Raw genomic sequence first — 13316 nt, 5'->3', positions numbered from 1 at the left:
CTTGGGTTTTGGCTCTCACTTGTAGGTTTTCAAGCCTATGGCTGATGCTGCTGTGAAGATTGTGGAGAAAAATGGCTTCAGTGATAAGATTAAGGTTATCAACAAGCATTCTACAGAGGTTACTGTGGGGCCAGGTAAGATCAACACATACTCTGTTGAAAGCTTTGCTTGCTTTTGTAAGGAAGAGGAAAAGGCTTATTCAAGTGATCTGGAATAAATATGTCCAGGTAATTGCGGAGATATGGGGCCTCTGCGTGTGTCTGAAGAGAAGCATTTTCTTCTCTATTGGTTTATTTCTCTATTAGCTAAAACGAATCAGCAATGGGTAAACCAGAACTAATCAAGAGCAATAGCAGTGATGCAAATGAAACCTTCTTTTGCTTTAAGCAAGTTGGAATTTTTGTGTGGCTCAGCTCTCTGAGTTTCAAGTTTTATCAGACAGAAGTGAAACTAAGTAAATAGCTGAAATGGTTTTGCTTAGTTCTGACATCTTTCTTCCGCATCTAACATGAGAGATTTGCCTGTATAGCACAATCTCTCCACATTCCCACAATATTTTTTAGAGTTTAGGAGCTTGAACTGGACTCCTAAAATTTCATGACACTGATACCTGGAGAGCACAGTGGAAAGATTTGTAAAAGAAGCTCCTGGGATGAGGTTATGGATATAACTCCATTTTTTTAAAACACAGTATTTTAGTATGGCAATGGTAAGGTCGACATTTTTCTCCCATTAAAAAACAACATTTTTATAGAAAATCTGAAACATGCACAGAAGAAGAAATTGGAGTTCCCTTTTATTAATTTTTAAAACATTATATACATACAGAAGAATGCACAAATCATTATTCCATTTTTAATCAACATTATTGAGGATAATTTTTTTGTTTTCTTTTTTATTAATCCTCACCTGAGGATATTTTTTCCATTGATTTTTAGAGATAGTGGGGGGTGGAAGGAGAGAGAGACAGACATCAATGTGAGAGTGACACATCGATTGGTTGCTTCCTGCATGTGCCCTGACCAGGGCCAGGAGTCGAACCTGCAACCCATGTACGTGCCCTTGACCGGGAATCGAACCCGATACCCTTCAGTGCTCGGGCCAATGCTCCAATCACTGAACCATACTGGCCAGGGCTGTAGAGGTATAATTTACATAAAGTGAATGCATCCATGCTAAGTGGATAGTTTGATGAGTTTTGACAAATTTAAATACACTTGTAACCACCATCACAATCAAGATAATACAATATCTCCATCATGCCCAAAGAGATTCAATACCTTTTACATCATTCCCTCCCATATTCCTGGCCTTAAGCACCTACTGATCTGCTTTCTTCAATATAAATGAGATCTGCCTTTTCTAGAATTTTGAGTAAGTGGAATCATGTAGTGTGTATATTTTGTGCCTGCTTTCTTTTCTGTTGCATATTGCTCTTGAGATTTTTTTTTTAAAATATATTTTATTGATTTTTTACAGAGAGAAAGGGAGAGAGATAGAGAGTCAGAAACATCGATGAGAGAGAAACATCGATCAGCTGCCTCCTGCACATCCCCTACTGGGGATGTGCCCGCAACCCAGGTACATGCCCTTGACCGGAATCGAACCTGGGACCTCTCAGTCCGCAGGCCGACGCTCTATCCACTGAGCCAAACCGGTTTCGGCTGCTCTTGAGATTTTGACCATGTTGTTCTGTGTATCAGGAAATCATTCTCTTTTTAAAAAAATATATATTTCTTTATTAATTTCAGAGAGGAAGGGAGAAGGAGAGAGAGATAGAAACATCAACGATGAGAGAATTATTGATTGGCTGTCTCCTGCACACCCCCTACTGGGGAACGAGCCTGCAACCCAGGCACGTGCCCTTGGCTGGAATCGAACCTAGGACCCTTCAGTCTGCAGGCTGAAGCTCTATCCGCTGAGCCAAGCCGGCCAGGGCAGGAAATCATTCTCTTAAATTGCTAAGCAACACTTCATATGTGGACATACCATAGTCTGTTTACTCCTTAACTTGTTGATGGACACAGATAGTTTCTTGGATAGGTCTTTAGGTTCACTGATCTTACCTTGTGTGGTATCTAATCCACATCTAGTTAACTTTTCATTTCTGATATTGTATTTTTTAATCTCTAAAATGATTATATTTTTATAACTATTTTTTCTCCTTATGTTTCTTTAAATACTTAACATATTTATAGCAGCTGTTTTAACATTCTTATCTCCTATTTCTGTCATCTCGGTCATCCAGGGGTTTGTTCTGTTATCCTAGATCTGGGCTACATTTTCCTTCTTGGCATATCTGGTAATTTTTATTTGGATGCTGTGTATAGTGGAAATTTTGCCTTGCTAAGTGCTGGATTTTGTTGTCTTCCTGTAAAAGCTTCATTTGGTATGCAGTTGGGTTACTTGCAGATCGGTTTGATCCTTTCCAGGCTGTTTTTAAGCTTTGTTGAAGCAGGGTTAGAGTAGCTTTAAGTCATGGCTTCTCAGCAGCAGCACTGTTGACATTTTGGGCCTGATAATTCTTTGTTGGGGGTGGGGAGCTATTCCGAGAATTGTAAGATGTTTATCCCTGGCCTGTAACCAGTGGAAATCAGTAGCACTTCCCTCTCCGTTTGTGCCAAGCAAAAATGTCTTCAGACATTGCCAGATGTCCCAGGGTGAAGGATAGTTTCTTGGATAGGTCACCCCTGTTGAGAACCACAGCGCCAAGGCTACTTTAGCCAAACTGGTAAGGCGTGACCTTTCTAGGTCTCTGCTGAGCGCTTGCGTGCTGGCTGATCAGAACTGGAATGTTACCCAGTCCTTTGTGAACTCTGGAAATTGTTCACCTTAGAGCTACATGGTTATTTTTACCTGGTCTTCTAGAGTCCTACCCTATGTGTGTGTGAATATATTCAACAATGACCTAAGGGGAGCCCTGTGCAGGTTTCTGAAGCCCTTTTCTGTGCAATTTCCTCTCTGGTTTTCTCTCCTGCAAGTCCCAGATGCCTCCATTTCCCTGTTTCCTTAACTCAGCAAGATTGCAGAGCTCTGCTTACTTTCTTGTTCCCTGTACTGTGGTCTGGAATGAGCCTGCTTGCTAAAAGCCAGAGCAGTAGTAGGGGTCACTTTGTTGGGGTCACTTTGTGTCCCTTCTTGGGGAATAAACTGTGTTGCCTCTTGTTCAACATCTGAAAATGTTTGTTTCATATATTTTGTCTGGTTTTCTAGTTGATTACATGGATTGATAAGTCCGATTCCAGTTACTCTGTTTTGGCCAAAGTTGGGGGTTATTTATTAATTAATTTATTTTTAATATGTTTTTATTTATTTCAGAGAGAGGAAGGAGAGGGATAGAGGGGTAGAATGATGAGAGAGAATCATTGATCGGCTGCCTCTTGCACACCCCACATTGGGGATCGAGCCCGAAACCTGGCCATGTCTCTGACCAGGAATTGAACCGTGACCTTCTGGTTCATAGGTCGATGCTCAACCACTGAGCCACACCAGCTGGGCAAAATTTGTCTGTCTTGATAGCACAGAGATCGATCTGCAGAGCAGCCTTTGTTGTGTCACTCTCTGTGTGACTCTGTGCCCTCTTCTAGGCTGTGTATTGTGTACACACATCCTGCACGGGGCCATACCCCTCAAATCCTTTCTTAATACTTTTTCTTCGTAACACTTATCACTGCAATAATGAAATCATTATGTAATTATGTATTGAATGTCTGTATCCCCACATAGCTGAAGCATTCTGAGTTTATGGACTGTGTGGTCTTATTTATTCCATTCCATAACTTGTATATATCTGGCATGAAAGAATTCAGTAATATTTGTTTAGTGAGTAGATTGTCAACTTTGCTTGGTCCTTAGCCCCTTGTACATGGGACTTTATTTCCACTCGTCCAACTTGACAAGTGGCTTTCTTATTGCTAAGGCTGATGGTCTTCCCTCTGCTGCTCCTATCAAACACTGCAGCCCTGGTACTTCTGCCGTTTAGTCTTCCTGTTCTTCCTGAAAATGCACGTTTTCCAAGGTTCTGTCCTCAGCCCTTTTTAAAAATAGCATCTAAGTTTGTTGCCTATTTCCCAGAGATGGATGGATGACACACAGGCATGTGTGCAGCTGACTCAGGGGGCATTTGTTCATCCATCCCATCATGGGGTAAGTCTTAGGAGGCACCTGGAGTAAGCACCCCTCCTCAGGCTCTCACTCACCTGTTAGACACCAGGCTGTCAGGAGTACTTGTTGAAATTTCACTGGGTCATAAAGCTTTATTTATTTGATACAATTTTGGGCAATAAATCATTTTAAATTATATAATTAGCTTAAAAATTATTCAGGAGGCAGCATTTGCAGAGCTTGGTGATTGATTGGATGTAGAGTGATAGGGAGGAATCAAGAACTCAGCTAATGTTTGCTGACAGCCGAGGCACTGGGGTATAGTGAACAGACCAGTCAGGGTCTCTGCTGTTCTCCTGGAGAGCTAGTAAACCATGCTCCGGTTTCTGGACTGTGTGGTGGTGCCATTCATTGAGGTGGACACATTGGAGGGAGAAGCAGGTGCATGGGGGTGGGAAGTGATTGGCTCAGTTTGGGATGGTGAATTTCAGTTGGAGTTTGGCATCATATCAGAGAGGATAGGCAGGGCCACTCGGGAGGGTGTTCTCTGTGCCAGAGGACAGAAGTTTCTTCTTAGCCACCATTCACATATTGCCATGAGCACAAGTGTACTTCATAGGAAGTGGGTAGTTTTTACCTTTGCTAGCCTGACCATTGCTGCATGGACAGATCTCGTTACCCCCCTTAACAGATGAGGTGACTGATGGTTAGCAGCGCTGAGGGTTCCGGCTAGAAAGCAGGCTCAAAGCCCAGGTCTCCATGACTCAAGGTTCAGGCTCTGCTGCACTGTTCTTTCAACCACTTTAATGCTTCTGTTCTCTCGCATCATCCATGAGACTTGTCTCCTCTGTAGGGAAGATGAGTGGGCTTTGTCAGATTGTAATTCATGAGCCATTAGGAGTGTTTAGTTAATTCTCCATGATGAATGGCCCCTTCCAAAGTCTGTTCTGTCTCTTGGCTCATTAAAAATTATAACTGTAGAAGTAACATTACATTACATTATAGAAGTTTAGAAAATGGAGTTAATAAGTCTTCTATAACCCTACTTTCCCAACCAACTGGTATGTGTTTGATAACAAGAAATGAACTTAATTCAGGGGGATTTAGTGTAAGGAACTGGGGATTCTGAACCCTGGGTATCAGTGGAATCCATCAGCCTGTCTATCTTGCTTTGGTTTTCTCTCCCTTTCTGCAGCCTAGATATATTTGAAGTACCAGGATTCAGTTTCTGCTTTTCAAATGAGTTTTGCTAATTTAATAATTAAGAGTTTAATTGTTAAGCAGGGGTGGGCAAACTTTTTGACTCGAGGGCCACAATGGGTTCTTAAACTGGACTTAGAAGAAGGAGCTGCAGCCCTGTTTCCCGACGTTGCCATGGTAACACTGCTGCTGGTGAAGGAGCGGAGGGGAGAGCAAGAGAACCCTCCGCTCTTTCGGCTCCGCGGGCCGGATAGAACAGCCGGACGGGCCGGATCTGGCCCGCGGGCCGTAGTTTGCCCACGGCTGGTATACAGGAAAGTTGAAAGAGCAGTTGTACAGCAAACCCCCATATTCTCTTAACCAAGACTTAACAATTTTAGCATTTTTATATATGTATACGGATTTTTTGCTAAACTGTTGGGAAATCAGTTGAGATGACACTTCTAAATACTCCAGTATTTATATGTACTTTCATTTTAATGACTTATTAATCTTTTATCTGGCATCTAGTTGCTGTTAATATTTTTTCTAGTCTGTTGCTAGTTTCTGATGCTGTTTCCTTGTATTTCTCAGATGGTGACATGCCATGCCGTGCCAACATCCTGATCACGGAGCTGTTTGACACGGAACTGATTGGGGAGGGAGCACTGCCCTCCTATGAACACGCACACAGGCATCTCATGCAGGTAGGGGTGAGAGCCTCCCTCAGGCGTATTGCTGTGATCTCAGTCAGCTTACACAGCTCTCCTCCTTGATACACCGTGCTCTTCACAGCCTGAGTCCTCAGTACCTCTCCATATACCCAAGGACACCCTTTATTCCTATAGGATTCTCCTTAATTATGACTTCTGTGCCTCTTGAATGCCAAGTCTGGGTAGGTTAGAGTCAAAAGGTCAGAAACTATCTTCAAATTCATTTCAATTTAGCAAACATTATTTGAGTGTCAACTGTGTAAAGTGTTCTAGCGTCCAAGGAGAAGTGTGAGGCATCCTATTGCTCTAACCCACGGTCAGTGATGGTGAGGATTTGGTGGGCTGATTGGAGAGGCAGACAGAAGCACCATAGCCATATGGCTTGGGACTGATAGAAAAGATCAGGGGGGCATGTAGAGGGGGTGGAATTTGGAAAGGCACTGGGGAGAGGGAGAGATGTCCCAGGAAAAGGGGCCTGTTTGGTAGGTCACTGAGAACATCAGCTGGGAGGGGAAGGGGACTGTGAGCTAATGGCAGAGAATGGAAGAGGAGGTGGAAAGCCTTGAAGGCCAGGCCATTCCAGGCGAAGGAGTTTGGGTAGTGGCAATCTTTGACAGTTTCTTTGAAAAGAGAGAGACGTGTTGAAAATGTTATCTTGGAGATGTTGATCTTGCTTTTGTATGGACATAAATTGGAAGTGAAGACCCAGAGGCAAAGGCCAGCCAGGGAGGTGTGTCTGCTGCTTCTGCTGGCACCTGCCCTGTAGTCACTGCAACTGTCCCAGCCAGCAACTCTTTTGGGGGGTTCTTAGTGCTCTCAGAGAGAGGAGGGGGCTCCGTCCAGGGCATTCAGGACCAGAGTCCACATTACACAGTCAGCATGTGACTGTGATTGTTCTGTAGATCCCCACACTTGTGAGCTGTCTCATTGTTTCCAAAATGTAAATCCCTTTTCTAGTAACATTAGTAGTAACAATTTCCATTTTTCCACATTAAAACCACCAACTAGATATATCCCTGAAACAGAGAACAAGGATTTTTGGAATTTATGTTAATGTTGCCCAATTTGTCCTTCTCTGATTCATCACATTAAAAAGGTAGGCAGACAACTGTCCTCAATTTCCTCTCCCAGCTGGCCTGTAGCAGCCAGGTATGCATTGTTCACTCTAATCACTGTCCCCACCTGCCATCCTGTGTCTGAGCTTGAAGGACTTAGGGCTGGCACACAGAGGCTTCCATTGCCCTGACCCTCTTCCTGTCTTATTGAACCAGGATGCTGGCATGTCTGACAGATAGTCCATGTAGCAGCCGTTCTCAACCTGTGGGTTGCGACCATCGGGAAACACATATAGCATATCAGATATTTACATTACGATTCATAACAGTAGCAAAATTACAGTTATGAAGTAGCAATGAAAATAATTTTATGGTTGGGGGTCACCACAACATGAGGAACGGTATTAAAGGGTCGCGGCGTTAGGAAGGTTGAGAACCACTGCCCTGTAGTGTTGACCCAGGGATAGATCTTAGAAGACACATTTATTGAGTGCCTTCATTTTGCCAGACCCTCTTTTGGGTACCAAGAATATGAAGGTGAGCTCCTGGGGAGGCAGGTAGGTGAGCAGGTCATCACAGCACAATTTGGATTATGCACTGATGGTGGTCAGTAGGGTGAGATCCTGCCCTCTGATGTGGGGAAGGTAGAGGGCTCCAGGAATATGAAGCTCAAGCTGAGTCAGTCTTGAAGAGTGACCAGGTGTTGACCTGGCAGGTGCGGGGTATTCACAGCAGAGGAGATCAGCATGCACAAAGACATGAAGCTGAATTGGTGTGGTGACTCCCAGATCCAGCAAGTAGTTTGGATTATGGGTAGCGTGGGAGGTGGGGTTAGAGATGTGGCTAGATTGCTGGCAGGGCTAGACCGAGAAGGGCTGCCACGCTCTAGAAGGGTTTTCAGCAGGGGGTTGATGTATGCAGGCAGCCATGTAGAAAGCAGTTGGGGAGCAAGACCAGAGGCAGATAGGTGGTTAGAGTCATCCAGGCGCTGGGCTGGCCTCCGGTAAGGCCATAGAAATGGGCCTGAAGAGGTAGACTCGGGGAGGAGGAAGATGGTCAAGGCTTGGTGATTACTTAGATGGGGAGGCATGGAGGATGATGCCAGGGTTTAGGGCTTGGGTACCTGGATTTAATGGTGGTGCTCCCTGTCTACTGGGAGAGTGGGAGGACCAGGCCCGGGAAGGTGAGAAAAGGGTGAAGTTGGATTTGTCCATTTTAGACAGAAAGAGTGTGATTTGCCTGAGGGTCAGCCAGGAAGAAAGGACCAAAAGGCCTTTGGTAAATGGTTTTTGGTAAATGAAGATGGAGTGGTTGAGGTTAGTTACTCTTTCATGTGAAGGGAGAAAGAAGGTGGTTCAGACCAGGTCTCTGGGGAGCCCTCTGTGAGGGTGGGCAGGGGGCACAAGAATCCAGCTAAAGCAGTGTTTCTCATCCGGAGCCATGTCTGGAGACATTTTTAGTGTCACAATGGGGGTGATGGGGTGGTGGTGCTATTATCTTGTGGGTGAGGCCAGGAATATTGCTAAACATTCTACAGTGCCCTTGGGAGAGAAAAAAACGATCCTGCAGCAAAGGATCTTCTGGCCTAAGAGGTCACTAGAGCTGAGGTAGAGAATCCCTGTGCTTGGCATTTCTGTGTGGTGGCTGCTGTGAGTGTCCTATTCTCAGCTGGGCCCCTAGTGCCTGGTGTGTAGAGGATGGCGATGAACGAGGTAGGAGGAAAACTGGGCGAGGAGAGTGGTCGGCAGTGCCCGGTGAGGCCAGGAGGTCAGGTTACTTGAGGGTGGACACTTGTCCATTGGTTGTGTGATAGGAAGGGTCTGGTGTCTGGGCAAGAGCTGCACCGAGGGAAGCTCTGAGCCCAGGGCCAGAATTAGTGCAGGGAGAATTGGACTCTCTTCCAAGTCTGTGTGGGAGTTCATCAGCATGATGACAATGACGGTTTATTTTTGAAGTATTGAAGAGTGTCAGATAGCTAGGAACTTATCTGATGACATAAATCATTTTAGACAAAACGTGTAATCCTTTTTCAAATCTACTTTCTTTTTTTTTCTCTCCCCAGGGCATTGTGCTGAAAATAGTTGCTATGCTGGGAAGGTGTTAGATGTTACTAAACCAGCCTAACATGAAGGAATAACCCTCTGTTGTTCAGCTGGAATTGCTGTGGGTCAGTGTGCCTGGTTTATTTATTTTATTTTTTTCTTTTTAACACAAACTTAGGAAGATTGTGAGGCAGTGCCTCACAGAGCAACCGTCTATGCGCAACTGGTGGAGTCCAGAAGGATGTGGTCATGGAACAAGCTCTTTCCTATCCGAGTTCAGACCAGCCTTGGAGAGCAGGTCATTGTCCCCCCCTCGGAACTGGAGAGGTGCCCTGGTGCACCCTCCGTCTATGACATTCAGCTGAACCAGGTCTCCCCCACGGACTTCACTGCTCTCAGCGATGTGCTGCCTATGTTCAGGTACCAAGGGGCAACCCGGGTGGATGGCGCTTTGAGACATTTGGTGGAATGGGGGTCTTTGGAAGTTCTTATTGAGTGGAAGGGAACCCAGCTGATGTCACCTGCCTCTGCAGCAGGATTCCATTGCAAACAAGTCTCATTGCTGTTGAGGTCACCATAAAAGCTTCGAAATGGAGTGTGTGAGCTTAAAATATGTTTAAGTTCCTGAATATTCTTCCACAGCGTGGACTTCAGCAAGCAAGTCAGTAGCTCAGCAGCCTGCTATGGCAGGCAGTTTGAACCTCTGGCATCTGGCCAAGCTCAAGTGGTTCTCTCCTGGTGGGACATTGAAATGGACCCTGAGGGGAAGATCAAGTGCACCATGGCCCCCTTCTGGGCACACACAGACCCACAGGAGCTCCAGGTAAGAGTAGGAGCTGAGCATGTTTTCATGTAAATCGGGAAATGTGTCCACTTTTTGTTAAGGGAAAATAGCATGTTGATCCTTAGATTCACCAGAATTTAGAGCCAGAAGGGACTGTGTCAGAGTCAGTGTCAAAGAAGAGTTGTTGTTGTTTTAAAGAAAGGCTATTCCCCTGCCGGTGTGGCTCAGTGGTTGAGCGTTGACCTGTGAGCCGGGAGTTCACGATTCGATTCCCGGTCAAGGCACATGCCCAGGTTGCGGGCTCAGTCCCCAGTGTAGGGTGTGCAGGAAGTGTGTGTGTGTGTGTGTGTGTGTGTGTGTGTGTGTGTGTATATATGAGATAGATCTCTCAGGCCAAGTTCATGGTCAGCACCAGTGGACACAGTGAACTGTAGGGAAGTTACTATGCTGGCTCTCCCATCAGATCAACTTGAAGTACAGAACTACAGCTTGTCTACAGACTCACTTTCTTGGTCTCAAAATCTACCTTTCCCAGGTCAGTTGAAAGTGGGTGGAATTCATGAACTACAGAAAAGGTAATACAGAGTACTCCTTAACATGTGAAAAGTTGGTCAGCTTCACTTATAAAAGCAATGAAGATTTAAACTGCAGTGAGATACCATTTTTTACCTGTTAGTGAATAAAATGCAAAAACTGGGGCAGCGCACTGTGGGGGAGCTGTGGGGAAGGGCAGGAAGTGGTTGTCGGGGCATCCCTGGCACTCAGTGAGGCCCAGTTCCTCACGATGGGAAGTGATGCCACTTCTAGACAGTTAGGCCCTGGATAGATTTGCATATGAGTAGAGTGATGTGTTACAGCCCTGATTTAAAAGACTGGAACACCCCAGAGGGCACCAGTGGAGGACTGGCTAATCCATTATCCTCCATTCAGTGAATGAGGCAGCTCTTTGTGCACTGATGTGGAACAGTCTCCAGGATATAGCGTTCAGTGAAGCAAAAGTAGAGGTGCAGAGCAGTATGTGGTATGCCAACATTGGTGTTACTAAAAATGAGGATATATGTGGAAGAGTGGATGTGTGGTATGTGTGTGTAAAGGTATCTTTGGAAAAGTTTATAGAAATCACTAAAAATGGTTCCTTCTGGGAAGAGGGCTGAAGATGAGGGGTGGAAAGGAAACTTTTTTTTCACTCCATGACCCTTTTATATCTTTTGAATTTTCTCATGTGCATGTGTTCTCAACCCCTCTACGTACACACTCAGGGAAAAGTGGGGAAGGTGCTTCCCTGTCTCCTGGGAGGCGCTGAGTACCTTCCTCTATGTCCCTCCTCTGTTACTCCTTGCCGGACACTGGCTTTGTTTTGATTGGTTCTAGGCATACCCAGGTGACTTAGGGAAGGCCTAGCAGCCCCCTCTTGCTCCTTGAGTTACTGCTTAGGCCGAAAGGTTATGACTGCTGTGGGATTGTGGTCAGTTCCCTTGGCCTTGTGAGCTTCCCTCTCCAAACTGTCTTCCAGTCCCCTGGCCCAGGTAGGCAGGCATGTATCCAGGCAGTGGGTGTGAACTTCCCTCTTCTATAGCCTGTCCTCTGCTGGCTGAGTGTGTGTGTGTGTGTGTGTGTGTGTGTGTGTGTGTGTGTGTGTGAGAGAGAGAGAGAGAGAGAGAGAGAGAGAGAGAGAGAGAGAGAGAGAGAGAGAGAGATTTCCACAGAGTTCAGATTCGCACTAGACTTTGTTCCTCCCTAGGAGTGTGATGTTGCAAAATTACATGGATCCTCATGCTGGAACCACATAATGTCCAAACCAAGACTCAGGTTGGCCCAGTGCTTGGAGCAGGGTCTCCTGACTGTGCGGCTTGTCCTTTCTCTACCAGCAGTGACTTTTGGACTGTTAGGAATTCGAGGAGCTGCTAATGAATCTCCCTCCTGACTTCACTAAACTGTTCTTGACCTGAAATCTGCTCAGCCTGTCTCACCTTAGACAGTGGGTTGTCACCAGCTCTTTAGCATTAGGACCTGGAAGGCTGGTGTGTGGGAAGGGTACAGTGACAGGGAAGCACCAAGGGAGCACCGAGGGGTTAGGGAAAGGCTTCTTTTGTCTTAGGATCCATTTGCATAGTAGGGAAAGAACAATAGCTTTTAGTGAACCTATTTTTTTCTCCTGTTATTGTTTATTTTTTTCAGAATGTATCTGGTTAGATGTTCATTTGTTAGCTTTTCTGTACAAATAGACATCTTAGCTACAGGGAATGCCATTCACCTGCTTTTTAGTGTAGGTAGGGTCTGATGTGGTCCTGGTATGGAGTGTGCAGGCAGCCTCATCAGAGTTGAGTCAGGCACCCACTGTTTAGGACAGTTATTTCTTTTTTTAAAAAAGAGGCTTAAAGATTATAAGAATAATTTTGTTCTATATAAACCTCATTATATAGAACAAAAATGAATTCAGTCACTCGTAGGCCTCCCATCCAAAAGAGCTCCCTTTCTTTGCACCCTTTCTAATGCATGGGTTTTTGTCAGACTAATTTTTGTATTTTTCTGCTGCACCATAGTCTTCTTTTTCATCATTTTAAATATCTGCGAGTTTCTGTCTAAGGAATTATTATCCATTTCTGAACTGTTGCACATTTGGTTTGATCCCAGTTTTTGTGAGTATAAATAATTCTGTAACATGCATTTTTACATAACGATAGCTTTTTTCTTTTCTTACTTTTTTATTTTTAAAGAATAGTTTATTGATTTTTAGAGAGAGAGGAAGGGAGAGGGGGAGAGAGAGAGAAACTTCAGTTTAAGAGCCGAACATCAGTTGGCTGCCTCCTTCACACTTCCTACTGGGGATTGAGCCTGCAACCCAGGATGTGCCCTGACCAGGAATCGAACTGGCAACCTTTAGGTACACAGGATGACATTCAACCAACTGAGCCACACAGGCCAAGGAAGTTCTTTTCTTTTTTTTTTTTCCATTTAAAAAAAAATTTATTAAACTGGTCCAGTCTCTTAGAAAGTTTTCATTCAGTCTGTTCCTATAGAGATTCTAAGAGGTTTTGAGTCTTCTCTTTTCTTTGTTTTGTCGTTTGTTTTTTTAGAATAGAATCCTGGATGTGGGGTTTATAGTATCAAAAAGGATCGACAAAGCTTATTAAAAGGTTGACTCTGAATCATTGTAAATCGTTTCACAATTTAGAGTTTTCCACATCTTTAAAAGCTATTTAATTCAAAAGAATAAAATAAAACCTTCCTGTACTATTTCCCCAACTTTTTATTTTGAAAAATTTTAAGTCCACAGAATAAGTGAACATGAGCGCTAAGGTGGCCTTTACTTAAATTTACAATTGTTAACATTTGCCACATTTGCTTTTTTTCTGTCTCCCTTCCTCCCTGCCTTCCTCCTCCAGGCCCCCTCCCCCACAAGAGGGCCAGGAGTCTCCTCCCCTGAGCCCTTCTTCTT

General features: G+C 44.6%; 1 protein-coding gene across 4 annotated transcripts in view; it reads left to right on the top strand.

Annotated features, from left to right (window-relative positions):
- PRMT7 (protein arginine methyltransferase 7) overlaps positions 1-13316 on the top strand; it is a 38750-nt gene that overhangs the window by 14029 nt on the left and 11405 nt on the right. For all 4 annotated transcript variants that reach the window (XM_059667673.1, XM_059667676.1, XM_059667674.1 and 1 more), the window contains exons 5-8: positions 26-134; positions 5878-5990; positions 9272-9513; positions 9736-9916. In XM_059667673.1, coding sequence (XP_059523656.1) covers positions 26-134; positions 5878-5990; positions 9272-9513; positions 9736-9916 — 645 coding nt within the window. The remainder of the gene's footprint in view (positions 1-25; positions 135-5877; positions 5991-9271; positions 9514-9735; positions 9917-13316) is intronic.

The sequence above is a fragment of the Myotis daubentonii genome, chromosome 15, assembly GCF_963259705.1.
Source record: "Myotis daubentonii chromosome 15, mMyoDau2.1, whole genome shotgun sequence".
Classification (NCBI taxonomy): Eukaryota; Metazoa; Chordata; class Mammalia; order Chiroptera; family Vespertilionidae; genus Myotis; species Myotis daubentonii.
Note: the sequence above shows the minus strand (reverse complement) of the source record. Positions and strands in the feature narration are given on the sequence as shown.